The sequence below is a fragment of the Homalodisca vitripennis genome, chromosome 4, assembly GCF_021130785.1.
Source record: "Homalodisca vitripennis isolate AUS2020 chromosome 4, UT_GWSS_2.1, whole genome shotgun sequence".
In the NCBI taxonomy this organism is placed as follows: domain Eukaryota; kingdom Metazoa; phylum Arthropoda; class Insecta; order Hemiptera; family Cicadellidae; genus Homalodisca; species Homalodisca vitripennis.
In genome coordinates this window covers 152,562,348-152,579,389 of record NC_060210.1, presented here as the reverse complement: position 1 = coordinate 152,579,389, position 17,042 = coordinate 152,562,348, and the positions used below count along the sequence as shown (strand labels likewise).

The window sequence follows — 17,042 nt, the reverse complement described above, 5'->3', positions numbered from 1 at the left end:
TACGGCCAAATACAAAATAATTGAATCGGAAAAAGTAAGCGCTCTGTGGTGTAATGGTAGCACATTCACCCGGCAAGTGAGAGATCCGGGTTCGACTCCCGGCGGAGCAAGTACTTTTTGTGATTCAATGTTTATTGAAATTAAATAAGGCTATTGCCATTTATACAATTTAATGTAAATAAAAGTCGTTTGACAGGTATTTGGTCTTCCGATCATATGTTAGTTTGCTTATTTAAACCCATATGTGACAGATACGGCCAAATACAAAATAATTGAATCGGAAAAAGTAAGCGCTCTGTGGTGTAATGGTAGCACATTCACCCGGCAAGTGAGAGATCCGGGTTCGACTCCCGGCGGAGCAAGTACTTTTTGTGATTCAATGTTTATTGAAATTAAATAAGGCTATTGCCAATTATATATATATATATATATATATATATATATATATATATATATATATATGTAGTGTAATGGTAGCACATTCACCCGGCAAGTGAGAGATCCGGGTTCGACTCCCGGCGGAGCAAGTACTTTTTGTGATTCAATGATTATTGAAATTATATATATATATATATATATAGATATATATATGTGTGTGTGTGTGTGTGTGTGTGTGTGTGTGTGTGTGTGTGTGTGTGTGTGTGTGTGTGTGTGTGTGTGTGTGTGTGTGTGTTATATATTATATATAAGCTTTAGAACACTCACATTACTTATTACTTGTTTAGATAGTTCTTAAATAATTCTCTATCTTACACTGCCACATATGCTGAGGAACTATTAGATATAACATTGAAATGTAGTAATACCGACACAAAGAGTTATTTTATTTAAAAAGGCTGTTATCACAGTTTGCCACAATAGTGTGCCTCGTTACATATAATAGACTACTAGTATTTCTGATAAAGTAATGAAAGTGTCCACTTACCTACATTTAAATGTGTATTTCTTTTAGACAGTATAAAATTGAAATAAATTGAGTTTAATTTCAGACATCCTAGAAGTGAAGTAAGCCGGATACAAAGGATTAGTGTCCTCTTAGCGTTTTTTATGGTGGCAATGTTATGCAGTATCATGTTCTACATTCCAGAAAATGAGAGTAAGTACAGAAAGGGATAAGAGGATTTTAATAGTGCATAAAATAAGGAATATACTAAATATGGTAAAATTACTGTCTATCAAGCATCTTTCACACTCTTGTGACATCAAGAATTGTCATTGCGCAAGAAAGTAAGCAGAGCTTATAAATTACTCAAACTGAAGCCTTTTATTGATAGTAATAATTTACATAACGTAACAAAGATTTTTATGGAATCTGGTAATCTGATGATAAAGTGGACCTGCAAGGATAGACGTTTATAAACTGTCATTATGTGTCTCCCAGTTCGGTTCATTTCTTGGCATCTTGTCATTGCACATTTCTACATACAGAATAATATTGTTTCTACAATTTAGATACTAGGCATTTTAAGACGTTTGAAGAATTTCTGAAATTCATGTTTTCTATTATTGAAACAGCTTTTCTTTTGAAGCGGGAAAGGTCTCAAAAATGTATTATGTGCACATGCCCCAATAGGAGAGGTATGGGTAAAAATGGCTACAATAAGCCGTGATGAATACCTGACTTGAGCAATATTTGGATAAAGCCCTCAAAATGTTCAAAATGCAATTTGAATTGACGTAAACATTCCATATCTACCCTTGGTGTACACCAATTTGCAGGGGTCCATCACGAAGTTTCTGATACAGAGTGAAACATCTTTGACACCGGTGTGCAAGAGTTCATGCTCTGTGTTGTTCATTGCTAAAATTGTGCCTTGTTTTAAATTTGTAAAGCCAGACGTTTCTACCTTAGCTTAATTCCTATTTGAATTGAAATTATCAGAGTAAAATCGATTATATAGAGATAAAGATGTCACAGAGCTTCCGAAAAGCTTCTTTAGACGACTACCTAGAGTTAAACGTTGATTGATATTCTGACAATTTTCTTCTGTGTTCTATATACTATTGATGATTGTTATTTAGAACAGGTGCATCCTAATCTCAAGCATTAAATGTGGATATACAAGAACCTACCATGCCCGTTTCAATAGCCCATAGAATAATCCATAGACTAAACATGTGCAAAGTTGCAAAAACATAATTGCAGATGCTTTTGACATGAAAGCCCATGCAAGGCCTTAATGAAGGAACTTTTTGGATTCATCATCTTCGAATACACAGGGATAATACTATTTTTTCTATTTCCAAAAACAGAAGTTCATTTCTTACGTCATTTCATTTCCAACTAATAGTTTCCAAATTAATTCTTTCAGAATGCATAATGTGCTATTTGACCAGCCCAATATTACGCAGTTTTTAGTCGTTTGCAAGAATAACTTTATTTGTCCATCTGTAGTAGTTTCATACTAAGGCTTACTTGAAAAGCCAAAGAATTTGACTTTATCCTCTCATTAGATTTGGATTTCTCAATACCGGCCAATATTTCAACTATTATTGAAATTGTTGGAGCTGTTCAGTAAAATTTGGTGAAATTTTGGAAAGAATTTCGAGAAAATTGAGTTAGTTATAAAAATCTTATTCACGCTCCGGCTTTCAGGACCCCCTCTTTAAAATTAAATCTAAAATGCATCAAGAGGTGGAATACATTGGTCCAAAAGGAATTTGGATTGGTCATTTTATTTTCAAATTCGCATTTTAATATTTTTGCGTAACTTTACCTATAATTTCGTTATAATGTATTTGTTCATATGTAAAGCATATTATATGTTAAATTTAACCCTCTGTCCTGAGTCAAGATTACCCTGCTCAAATCATTTATCTACCATTTTGCAAGTGCTCTTTGAGATTTATAAATAAGCAATTGACATTAATGGGTAAAATAAACTATAACAACGCATTAAAGGGATCTATATTAGGGAACTCACTGAAGTAGTTACGAATATACACTACGACTACTCTCTAAGCAATGTATTGAAAAAGTATATGTGTTTGCGCCTTAAAGTTTTTCAGTTGGTGCGTTTATTGACAAAACTAGGCCAAAAGCAGTAAGTTGACCAGTAACCACTGGTCAACTTATTGGTGTGGTCTAGCAAATCTATGTAAAACTCATCAATTATTCAAAGACTTCGATTTAAAAAAATTAGAAGGGTCTCAAAGTTAATAAACAAGATAAGGGAGTTGTGCTTTTCCAGTATTCCAATATTTTGACATTTTCTTCATTTAATTTTTGTAGTGCTGGCATTAATATAAAACTGAATTTTTCAGATATGCAATTAGATGATTTCCAGTACAAATTCGGATCAAGAGAATTTTTTGTCAGCATTCAAACTCTTATTATAAGCGGTATAATCGCCTTTATCATCATGTTTACTTTTAGGTGAGTTTACATTATAAATTTAACAATACATATTTCAAAACGTCTTTAACTAACAAATAAATATATTTAAATACCTATAATACCTAGATATTTTTAAACCTATAATTTCAGTTACTTGAAATCGAAATTGAAAGCCATATATACATACACGTATGAGGAGCAAACTTTCAAAACGTGTTTTGTCACACTCCTATGAATGTTGGCAAATTGAAAAAAAATCTGTAAGTAAGTTATTGTGTCAAGTATATAAAGTGTATATAAGTGTATATATGTTTATTCACACAATGATACCATTTTAAACGATTATCAAGCAGTAAAAGTACTAAACATGTACAAATACAAATACAAATATCTTTATTGTTATCAAACAAAATAAATTGCATCAACAATCGTCATTACAAACATTTTCTAAAAGCTAAACATATTTCTTATCTAATAAATCCTTAATATTATAAAAAATATTTTTAAGGAGAAAATGTTTTACATTTCTTTTGAAAGTAATTGCATTACATTCTTGTTTTAGAGCGATCGGAAGGCTATTGAAGATTTTAATACAATTATAAATAGTGTGGTTTTTGAAAAACTTTGATTTGTGCGGTGGTATAGTATAACTGTGCTTGTTCCTGGTTTTACTATTCGAAGATGGTAAAAATTCAGAGAAAATGTGCTGGTTCTTTTTCATGAAAATAAGTGATTCCAAAATGTAAATAGATGGAAAGGTGAGCAAATTAAAAGATCCAAATTGAGCAGCACATGATTCTGTTCTGCCAATTCCTGCAATAATCCTCACAGCTCTTTTTTGCAGAATAAAAAGAGTCCTCGTATATGAGCTTTCAGATCCCCAAATCACATCTGCATATGAAAGGAAAGGATAGATGAGGGCATAATATGCTGAAAGAAGGATTTCAATACTGGAGAAGGTGGACAGACGTCTTAATACAAAAACTCCTGACGACAAACGTTTAGCGACATGTTCTATATGAGAGTGAAATTTTAAATTTGCATCAAGGTGAAGTCCTAAAAATGTTACGTTATCCTCCGCAGTAACGATACTTTCACCTATGTAAAGTTTTAAAGGAATTGTGTCTTTATAGCCAATATAAAAGTCAAGCAGTTTAGTCTTATTAGAATTGACACACAAAAGATTTTCTTGGAACCATTGCACAATGTTATTTGATTCAACATAAGAGTCAATTTCCAAATCTTGTCGTGCCCGATGTGATATGGCTAGTGAGGTTTCATCTGCGAAAAGACACAGATTACCCTTATGAACACTTGTTTTTAAGTCATTTATGTACAAAATGAACAGTAACGGGCCCAGGATGGAGCCCTGAGGGACTCCAGAGATTACAAACTTCTCATCTGAGTAAGAATATGTCATACAATCTTGATGTATGGAAGGTATCTTTACTATTTGCCTACGTCCAGTAAGGAAGGAGGAGAACCATTTTAGAGCAGTGCCCCGAATTCCAATTTTCTCAAGTTTTTCAAGAAGCAAACCATGATTTACCATGTCAAAGGCCTTTCGGAGGTCAAAGAAGACACCCGCAACAGATTTTCTTTGATCCAGCTCTTTTACAATGATGTTTATGAGAGTAAACATGGCATCAACTGTACATTTTCCCTTTAAAAAGCCAAATTGGCCAGAAAATAAAGTATCATGTCTATCAATAAAAGAAGTCAATCTATTTAAAACTGCTTTCTCAAAGACCTTGGAGAATGTAGATGTTATCGCAATAGGTCGATAATTGTCAAGCATTTCCTTTTTTCCTTTCTTAAAAAGAGGGCTAACGACTGAAAGCTTAAGAAAGTCGGGAAATATTCCAGTTTCAAATGAACTATTAATAATATTTGCAAGAGGATGTGCTAGAAAATTTGAGCAGGACTTCAGGAGCTTAGACGACACATTGTCAATTCCAGATGCCGTTTTGGGACGTATTGAATGTATCAAACTAATGACTTCTGTTGAGCTTACCGGGTTCAAAAAGAAAGACTCTGAAATGGAGCATTTATTTGAAAAGATACCTGCATTCTTGCTATTTAGAGCGCAACTCTGTAATAGACCTACATTTATGAAGTAATCATTGAAAATGTTGGAAACTTCTTTCGGATGAGTAACCAGTTCTCCTTCGCTATTTTTCACAGCAAACTTAAAGTCATGATGAGACTTTGAGGTGACTCTATTTTCATTTATGATGTTCCACATAGTCTTTGACTTATTTGAAGAATTGTTAATTTGTTTTGACACCTTGAGAGACTTTGAAGATTTTATGCTATACCGGTATTGAGCTTTTAATCTTAGGAAGTGTTGTCTTAGTGGGGAGGATCTCTCTAGATCTTTGGTAATGGAGTACCACCATCTGACTAAGTCCCTAAGATCAGCCTGCTCTTTGCTCAAAGAGATTTTACTATAAAACCTTCTCTTGCACATTACTTTCTTCTCTGGGAAAACCTGGTCTATATGAAACGAAATTATAGACATGAATTTCTCTATTTTGGTCTCAAGTGAATCTGCGCTATAGACCTCATCCCATTTCTCATGAGCCAGAAAATGTTTGAATAGCAAGGTGTTCTCATCTGTGAATAACCGGCAAGAACGAAATTTTGGAGAAGCATCCCCTTGAGAAGGCAGCCTAATCACAGTCGTCTGAGCATGATGATCTGCCAAAGCAGTCACAAGAACAGAAGCAGTAACATAATCTTTGGAAAGATCAGTGTATACATGATCAATAAGAGATCTAGAGTTCTTGAACTCTCTCGTAAATGACCAGACTATATTCCTCAATCCGTGACATTCCATGGTATGCATCAGCTCGTCGACCTTTAGGCCTGAATCAGATAAGTCTACATTGAAGTCACCCATTACAAGTGTGCCATAATGCACTGACATCACTTTATCAAGGAATGATGACAAATGACCATAGAAAACCCTGTGTTCCTCAAGAGTGGCCGAAAATGGAGTCGGTTTATAAACGACAACAATGAGAAAAACTCCATTGCAAAAGTTAACCTTTACAGCCGCCAATTCACACTTGCCCTCCAAACAATACTCCAGAACATCAACCTTTTCAATGTTTAACGTGTCTTTTGCAAAAAAACAAACTCCTCCCTTACTTAGGTTTCCACGACAAAAAGATGAAACTCCAACATACCCAGGCAACTTCAAAAAATCAAATTCGGACTGTTTCAAATAATGCTCAGATATGCAAATCACATCAGGGGCCTCCGTATCAATGACATTTTGAAAAATGTCAAGCTTACCTTCAAGTCCTTGGACATTTTGATGAAGTACTTTCATGGCAGTACACCCTATGTCAGTGTTGGAGGATTGGGGGATAGTTCTAAAAAACTAGCCGAGTCAGTAACTGATTGAGGAGGAAGACGGGGAAATACACTCTGGGAGTTTTCAGGAGAGAGTTCATTAAGTGGTCGATTCATGGCAGGTAATTCAGAATTCCCGCCGTGAACCCTCGTCAATGAACGAAGCATAAGAGAGCCTAGGCAACGATTCCCATATCTGCTGAGATGGCGACCATCTCTTGCTAAGTGACGTCTAGAAATGGAGTGCCAGGTCTTCACCAAGTGTACACCAAAATTCCAGCACATTAACTGAAGTTGGTCATTTAAATCTATCAGTGCTGCGTTACTGATGTCAGCCCGATACAAAATGCTATTAGCAATTATCTTCGACCCTGGAAAGGTTCGTCTTGCTGTGAAAAGCAGGTCTGCCATGCCATCTAGCATTTCCCGCTTCCCCCAACCACCGTTATAACCTTTACCACCACAGAAACCTTGTACCAAATTATTTGTTCCTACATGCAGATATATTACCTGTGGATTTTTCCCAACATACTCAAGAAGTTTCTGTTTTATGTGAATAATTTTAGCCCCAGGATTGCAATCAATAGTAGCACCGTTTTCAGCACACTGCCTACTCGAATACCTAAGAATGGAATCACCAATAATCAAGCAATTTGACAAAGTATTGGACCCCCCTTCAATAACCTTCCCTTCCTTCACACAGCATTGTTCATTTACGATTGAGGGGGTCTCTGCTAGACGCTCCCCATATTTAAAATGTGACGTCAGGCTGGTGTCCCTTACTTTTGAAATTTGGTGGGATTGCAAGTCACAATTTTGGAATTTGCCATTTAAACTAGGTGAGACTATTTTAGGCTTATAACTAGAAGAACCTGAGCTGGTGTCGTGATCTGAGTGCAAGCTTGCTCTCTTACTGGGTCTGACTTTCCATTTCCCAGACATTTGATTTAACACAAAAGAGCTTACATCTAAGCCTACATTTTCACAATGCTCTATATTCATTAACACATTAAACTTGTTTTTGTGACTAAAACTAGATTGTGTTACTATATTTTTGTTGCGAGAGCAAGCGTGCTTACTGTTAGATTTAACCTTAACCCAGCGATTTTTGTTTATGTTTATGGCCTGTACAACTGAACCAGTGTTGGAAGTAGTAGCGGATTTTTTGTTATAACCCATAGAACTATTATTCTTATGGCAATCATCCTCATTGTTACAATTTCTAATGTCTGTACGTAAGGACTGAGAGTGTGCACTAGAGCACACGGATGCACTTTCTAAAACCTGAAAAACGCCTACATCTTCTGCCGTTTCCACCAGGAAAGAATTGTACCAGTCTTGGAATGATGTACAACCGGGCTTTACTCTTCTACAATAACCCTCATCCACAAACTTAGCGTTCACCAGAACGTAAATACCACATTCAAAACTTTTGCTTTGTTGATTACATTTACTTTCAAAGAATTCACTCCCATCAAAACTCAGAGCTTCAGTAAACAGGTTTTTTGCACTATTTAAGTTATGGTTATGAAGAGAATCGAAATGGTAACCAGATTTAGCTTTGAGATCTAAAAATAGTAAGCTCCAATGAGTGCCATTGTCTGACCTGAGCTCAGCTCCATTATTATTTACACACATGAATGCAAAGTCATAGTTATTAAAATTAAGAGAGTTTAACTGATGCCGTACTACATCCGAGCTCCCGTGTCTAATCAATTGTGTCACAGTTGGTCCTAAGAATAAAGTGTTACAGGAAGAGTTATATAAGTTATTGTTGTTAAAAGCTTCAAAATAAGAGTCTAGTATTTTATCATCTACCCAACGTCCTGGCTTCCAGACATTTTCACGCTCTTTTTTTAACTGCATGTTTAGCTTAACCAACTGATTTTTTAGATCGAGGTTTTTACACTCATGCTCTTTTAAGCCATGAGTAAGAGATTCAATGGATGCACCATTTTCTGAAAGCAGCAACTGCAAAGAACAGTTTTCTTCTTCAGTCCTACTTAACTTATTTTTACAAACACTTAAGCTATTTTTTAACATATTATTTTCTTTTTGAATAGTGTCTCTTTCCTCAGTGATAACGTCCTGTAGTTTGAAAGAGTCATTTAACGCCGCACGTCCATCCAACTTAGTTTCCCTTAGCTTAGATTCTAACAAACAATTTTCGGCTTTTGTTTCTTCTACTGATCGTTGAAGCTCCGAAATCGTACCGAAAGCTTCGTCAAGTTTTGTTACTAACTGAGAAATGTTTACTTCTATTTTTTGCAACTCCAAGTCAGGAACGTTCACTTGCAGTTTCTTCCAGTTAAGATTTAGTTCCAATATTGACTCAACAGAGGTGTCATCTAAATTATGAATAGAATTCATAACATTGTCAGTATTGCCAATAACTTGCTTACTACGAGTCACAACCATTTTTCACAATTGCACTATTTTTGTACAAAAGTCGAAAACAAAACAAGAAACCCTTACAACACAGAGAATACAGGAATATAGCTTAAACGAGCAGAAAATACATAAAACAGCGGGCAACAGATAAATAGACGAGCAGACAATAAATAAATTATGCACATAAAATCTGTGCAAAGGTTAAAATCAAATATACAAATAGGTAATTAAATTAAAATCAAGCAATAACTAACAGAACAATAAATAAATAACAATTTACAATAAATAAATAACAACAAAAAACAATTAACAGTCAATAAATGTATAAAAAATTGTTCAATAAATAATATTAGGAAATATTAACGTCAATTTTGTTAATTAATATTGTTCTGTACTATTCTAAATTATGCAGTCGGTGCAACGGAAGCAGACTTGACGGTATGTGAGACAGTCTAGACGCCTGCAGGGTGGTAGTCGCAGTAAGGCAATCGGGGCAGCATGCGTGTTGTGTCTCCGGCCGGCACGGCGCAGTGGGCGTTATTCCTGTGCGGGACTACCAGTGCTGTCACGTTGGTACAGCAGCCGAGCAGACCAGCGTGCGTTGTGTACTGATCAGCTGTGCGCTAATACTACTGTATTCCTGTTGTTACAGCCGCTCTCGGCAAATACACTTTCAGAGTAAGTGACAGTTTCTGACATTAATGTACTCACAAAGTATAGCAAGCGTTATTATACCACAGCATGAGTTCTTAAAGAAATATTTATTAGACCACTCAACTCACAATAAAGTCATAGACATTTGTTATCAAGTAATAAAACGGGAGCGATGTTCCATGCGACCAACTACTGCAGAACAGGTCTGCCACTTACCTGTTGTAGTTTAGTTTAAATTTGACTTCAAATGTAGGAAAAAACGCCTTTTGAACAAAAATATGGACAAATCATATTTTGAACATTGGGGAACCGCACAAAACACTTTTTGAACACTTCATATAGGGGTAGAGTAAAAAAAAATTAAATAGTACAAATAATATAATTTTTTTTATTTTACATTGCTGTTCCAGTAGTAGAAAACGTAGCAAAGAAAAATTATTTATGTACTCTGTAGGAATTCACTCATTCAAAAGTTACTTAACATTGCATAAAAAAGCTTAAATCCTGACAGCAACATCTTCTTACAAATATTCACAATGTTCATCATCTTCATTACCTTCTTCAGTATCTACAACACTTTCAGAGTTCAAAATATTTTTGTAAAAATAAAACTGATCTCCTGGTAAAGTTTTCTACTCAGGTCCGACCATGACACCTAACAATTTGTTTATGTCTTTCTTTTTCTCATCTCTTATACAGTGGTTGAGAGGAAGTTTTTGAAATTTCACGTTGTTCCTAATGGTTTCATCTTTAACACCTTTCTTGTATAATGACAAATAATTCACATCTTCTTGGAAACGATAGTGTTGTAGTCCCTTAACACCTACGGTTAACTTAAATGTCCGTGTGACTGTCCCAGTCTTCTTTACAATTTGCTCTTCAACAATTGCATCCTTTTGAAAAGTATTTTTTTCATGTTGCTAATGTTCTCCAAATTCTTAAAATAATATGCTAATTTCGATTTGGTATCGAAAATATTTTCACTAAAATAATATGCACTCAAGATCAAAATGCACATTAACCTCCAATTTCACAAATAAAACTGGTGTATCGTCATGTGACTAAGCCAACCAATCAGCTGCACTGAATGGCTAACTCTGATTGGCTGTGGGACAAAACTTGCTTTGACCTAAACTAGTCAAAAGACAAAACACTTTTTGATCGAAAGTACAATATTTGGACCTTATTATACAATAGGAGACAATTTATTTTGATCGATATTGGCTTTTAAAGACCTTCCTTGAAGCAAAACAATTACTTCTCAATGCATAACCCATTTTTCTATTTTTCGGGACAAAACACGTTTTGAAAGTTTGCTCCTCATAATATATATCCATGAAAAAGGAGTTGATTTTTAACACTGGCCTTAATCCCTCTATTGTAAGTGAAACAATTTAGTATTCCTCTTCTGATAACGATAATGGTTTAGTACCCCTCTACTAATAGGGATAATTATTTAGTATTGCTTTTCTTATTGAGACAATTTAGTCTCTCTCTCACTCTTATGATTGTCCGGCTTTTGATAGTGATAACTATTTACTATTCCTGTTCTGAATAAGACAATTTAGTATTCCTGTATTGAATGAAACAATTTATTATCCCTGGCCTGATTGTAAAACAGTATCTCGCTTCTGATTGGGTTAGTTTAATATCCCTCTTCCGAATGAGGCAATTTTGTATTCCCTTTCTAAATGAGATAACTTAGTCTTCATCTTATGAGTGAGACAATTTAGTCTCCCTTTTCCAAACGAGATAATTTAATCTTCATCTTCTAAGTTAGAAAATTTAGTCTCCCTTTTCTGATCAAAGCAATGTAGTATTCCACTTCTGAGTGGCAAATTTAGTCTCCTTTTTCTGAATGAGAAAATGTTGGATTTTCTTCAGATTGACAAAATTTTTGTATACATTTTCTGAGCAGAAAATAACGCCTCTCTCTCCTCATTAAGACAATTTTAGAATATTCTTAAATTATAGGTTGAACGAAGAGAATTATACCCATAACGCTATTTACAATGTAAACACAGTAACTGTCTGAGTACTTTGGTGTTATCCAGAGGAAACTATTTTGGGGCAAGTTTTCTTTATTGGGGACCAAAATAAAATTCACTATATGTAACTAATACTTTTCTTATTTCATAAGGAATCGAAAATTGTCCGATGAGTCACACTTCCTGTCGCCAAATCTGAATAGGTCTAGACGCACGAATCACCGGTCACTTTCTAATAATTAATTGTTATTCTTTTAGTTACTTTTTTCACTGATTGTCGTGTGCTTGATTATTTTATAATGTCATCATGACTAAATATTAACTGAAGAGGAAATGTTTTTATTTGCGGCAACTGGTGATGATGCATTCAAATCAATTCTTGCCTACATCGCATCCTTTTGGGAGGTAGAACCATTCGTTGTAATGACTTGTAAATTTCTGTTCTTATTACTACTCTAATTATTTATTTTGGTCACCTATTATTAAATATCATCCAAAAATAGTGTCCTCCGGTTAATACCACTGCCGAGAAATCGACATTTCTTTTAATTTCCAGCATTATTAAATGTTTGAGGTCCGAGTCTTCTTGATGTGCCACTATCGCTTTCTGGACCTTATGAGTCAGTAACAACGAATCTAGTGATATAATATCAAACAAAATATTGTACAATGTTTATTATGTGTGTTCTGAGAGGAATTCATTGAACTATTAGTTATCTTATTTTTTATAATGTGAAGTTTAATATTTGGAGTTAAAGTATTCATTTTATGTATTTATATTTGTGTTGACCTTTCTTGGTGGGCACGTAGTAGTTATCTCATACTACAAAAGTTTTGATTGTGGAGTTTATATATAATGGTTACAATACAATAGTTAACAGTTTTTCGATTAATTCCATTTGTTGCAATTGTAAATACTTTGTCTGAATTCCTTTTAAATACAAAACAAATGTATTCTTCCCCCACATTGTGTGTATTTTTTAGATACCTTTATTTTATTTTTAGAGCGTTAAAACTCTTTTAACATAATTGACTATATTTATATTATGTTTGTATGAAGATCAATATTCAATCAAAGTTTTATTTCAAATATATCCAAATTATCTTATTTCCATATACTGCATATTTCACATGTGCCTTTAGAGTAATTTAATATTATCTATTATTATATTTTAATAAAATCAAATAGAGATATAAAGCTGGTCCTAACTAACATCGATATTGAGTATAAGGATCCGCTACATTGAAAAACAGTTAACTATCAACAAACAGAATGGATTATCTCCTCATCATCAACCCACCCTGATTATAAATTATACTATCCTTTAGATCCTGTCCTTCTATGAGCTAGCACCAAAAAGTATTGCGACTTAAAATGGAGGTTTCAAATATTGTAATTTTAACAATCATAGCTGCATAACAACATAAGGTCTGAATATGATATATTGGTAATGTAAAAATTATTTTTGCATTAAATAAATATATGGAGACAGTGGGAAAGATATTATTTGATTAATGGCGTTAATATATGTATCAAAGACATAATTACTTAAAATGGAATTATGTCTTTATTAATTACGAAAACAAAACCTGGTACACTTATGGACAAATCAAAGTTGTTTAATACCATCGTGTTCTGAGGTATATTGATACTGTTCTAGTCATGTGACTTGGACATTTTTGCTTTCTGTTGTATGAAGAATTACCACTTTGGACAATAATTTCTCCTTTACACCCCATACATACTATGGAGCTACAAAGATAGTTTTTAGTTGATTTATTCCATGATAAGAATTGAACACAGATTTGGTAGAGAATGGAAGTGTTGTAATCTCGAAAATCTGATACGAGAAAATAGATTTACACAGACTGAATACAATTTTGTATAACTCACTATTTTTTTATTAAACATATAACACATTTGTCATTAAAAAAGTGAAGGGTTCAATGGAGTGAAGAAGGTTATCGTAAGTAAACATTAAAATGTAATGATAAAATTTATTTTAATACAAGTTGGTAAAATGTAATTAATTTTGATGACTCTAGTATTGTGATTTATTATTTTACTACGGATAAAAAGAACATCAGACTCAACGTTGCTCCGTTCGACTGATTAAATTGATCATACTGTACCGTTTTACTGGCACATGAGGGGTTAGCTTTGAAATTTAAATGTTTGTGAAGGTTCAAAAAAAAAGGAAAATGAAAATATTTTGAAATAAATAAAGTTCAAACTCAAATAAAACGTCTTCTTAAAAATAATTACTGGATTTAAAATTAAAATAAAAACTTCTTGATGACTTTTAAATTCAAACTTGTAATATTTTCGTCACTGCAAAAATGTACAAAGTTCTTACAGCTTGTTTTTTATTCAATTTTCAAAATTCAAAACTTCTACAAAAATTCACACTCTAATCTGATCTGGCAATTCTTCACTTTAATTTATCTTCAAAATTCAATTTTATTTTGTTACTAATTTTATTTACTTTACTTTAACTACTACTTCTTTTCAGTGTTAGAATTTTTATTTTAAATTTTTCAGTGTTAGAGTTTTAAAAATAATGCTGAAAGCATCTGTAACAACTACAAAACTCTTCTGGTATTTTTACATAACATTTTATATACATGTGCTCAATGCACCATAAGTTTTATATTGCACAGATCAAAAGGACAAGTTCCTAAATTCCCATTAAATTTAATTTTTACAATATTTCTTTCCCCAAAATTATTCAAAATAACTAAGAATGAATATTGACTGGACTCCAGTTAAAAGGTTCACTTACCCGCAGGTTCGATGACGATTAGCAAAAGATTAAATCTAAGCACTTTCAAAGTCTACTCGTTACTATAACTTCCGATCAAGTGAGACGGGAGGTACGTCTACCTCACCCCACCTCTCAATTTCGTTATCAAACACTGCCATCTGCGATGCGCGCCTCCCTGATAGCAGCCTCCTTTGTAGTGTCCAGCCCTTATCATTCTTCTGGGCCTACTCCTTCCACCGGTAATCCAGTTACACCAGAATTATTACTTAATACAATCGGTACAATACTACACTCAATTCGTATATTATTAGTAAATCGAATAAATTCCTTCATGTATGATAAATTATTAAATTTTTAACAGGTAAAACTAATATTATCAACATTTTTGTGTTAAATTATGTGAATCATAGACAAGGAAATTGACAAAAAGCCCAGTTTGAAGGTCACATTACTATTCGAATGTACGCAGTAACATTTGGTCTCAGAATACTTTATATTTGTATTCACCACATAATTCTAAAATATTTTGAATGCACAAACATGCTTTTCTAAATATTAAAGTAAATAAATTGGATGATGTATCATTATTATAACTTACGAACATATAATTTCAGGAGAAGCTATACCATCATATATGACGTTAAATACAAGCCCTCACTGTACGTTAGGAGTGATACTGATTATTATTATGATGTTAAAGTCAGAAGACAATCAGTCTTGTCTCTTCAGGCAAGTAAAGATGGAGTTACAACTCAAGAAGTTACAACTCAAGAACAACAAAGTAAGTATGTAAAATACGTATATACTATTCTATAAAACAATCTACGATGAAAAGGATTCTGTGGTGGTGAATTTACTTAAACAAAACCATACTCATAAGGTTAAAAAAGCTGCATTAATCCAATTAAAACATTAGAATTTCCAGTGGCATACGAAAGAACATTGTGTCAGCCTACAAAATGATACGCTTCAAAAACGATCAGCCGAATTCCATTGATGGGCAGGCACTTTCATAGCCTATTAATAATAATATTAAATAATAATAATGTTTTATTTTCTCAAATTTATGTACAGTAAAAGTTGACTTACAAGCAATAATTTCTTAGAACCCAAATTTTGTAATGTTTATTTGCGTCCAAATATTCCATTCTGACACTACTAGAGTTTGTTCTGCCAAAAGTATTAAGTAACTTAAATACGCGTTTACTTAATTTCAAACATTAATAATCATACTAAGGCTGTTTGTTGTTAAATATTTCTTACGATTATGTATTAATTTTAAATTACTACATTAATCATATTTTCAGTTACCCTAGATACATTTTCTTGGTTGTCACCACTCAACTAATAATCTATAAATAAACTATTTGTTTTATCAACATATGTTCTATTATCGCTATCTGTCCATTCAATTTAGGCAACAATGGTAGTGATCTTCCCCCTCCCCTTTTTTCTCAATGCCAAGGTCATTCACTTCAAAAGTAACTTCGATTGGCAAATAGTCAGAACCGGGGTGAGAAAGTCTACTACTTGAAAGTCATGTACGAGGTGTAAACAGTCTATTGAAACTGTCACCAAGTAGAAAACAGAGCATCTCATAGCACCTACAAAAGTGTATTCTCCTTTTTTTCTACTGGAGATCGTCAGTTTAAAATAATAACGTGTGGAATAGTTCCATTACTCGTTTGACTTCCCATTCAAAATTGAATCTTTAGATTTTCTGATGACACTAAGGTCACTATTTAATTCATTTAACATTAATTTGGTTATACTCTGCTCGAAACCAACTCTTCCATTGACATCACCTAAAATTACTTAATTGTTTATATGATTATTTTCGGAAAAAATAACGTACATTAAACCCTGTAACGGTAATAATAATTGAGAATACCGCCAATAAATTTTTTTCTATAGCTGTAACTTATCTGAATGAATTTAAAAGATTCTAGTGATATAAATTTCATGATTTTTGCAAAAGTGAACTTTAAATTAAAAAAAAATGCATACTCGCAGATGAATTCACCAAAGCTAGCCAATCTTGTGACCTGAATTTTGAAATCTCTAAATGTTACTTACAATAAATTCGATATCCTGGTCAAGACAAAAATTTTCAAGTAAAATAATATTATAGCCACTAATAAAATTTTGAAACAAAAACGTAATTAGCCTTATGTTTTAGTCCACACACATTGTAGCAGACTATTTTTAAATTATTTTTTCAATCACCTTTACTCCTTTCCCTCAAGCTCGACCACCCCCCGGATGCAGGATCAGCAAAGTCCTCTCACCCCTCAGTGGTGTTCGCAGCCGGTCCAGAGCTCGTCCCCGTCTCCGAGGCTGCTGGGTCAGCGGCGCCTGCGCTCACAGTGGTCGTTGTTGTGCTCGCACCTCTCTCCGGTCTTGGAGCTCCCGGTTGTCGCTGTTGTCTCGGAGCCCGCTCTCTCAGCCCATCCAGAAAGCCGTTAAAGACGTGGTTGAAGAGCGTTTTAAGCTGGTTACCGCCGGCTTCTTGTCCTCCCATTAGCTTTCCATCCTCCCATGTAAACC

General features: G+C 33.8%; 1 protein-coding gene across 7 annotated transcripts in view; it reads left to right on the top strand.

The window, feature by feature from the left end:
* Positions 1 to 17,042, top strand: part of LOC124360348 (polycystic kidney disease and receptor for egg jelly-related protein-like) — a 202,855-nt gene that overhangs the window by 154,788 nt on the left and 31,025 nt on the right. For all 7 annotated transcript variants that reach the window (XR_006922237.1, XR_006922234.1, XR_006922235.1 and 4 more), the window contains 3 exons: positions 990 to 1,096; positions 3,265 to 3,376; positions 15,110 to 15,276. Coding sequence is in view for 4 of the 7 variants with exons in the window: in XM_046813902.1 (XP_046669858.1) it covers positions 990 to 1,096; positions 3,265 to 3,376; positions 15,110 to 15,276 (386 nt within the window). In the remaining 3 variants the exon portion in view is untranslated. The remainder of the gene's footprint in view (positions 1 to 989; positions 1,097 to 3,264; positions 3,377 to 15,109; positions 15,277 to 17,042) is intronic.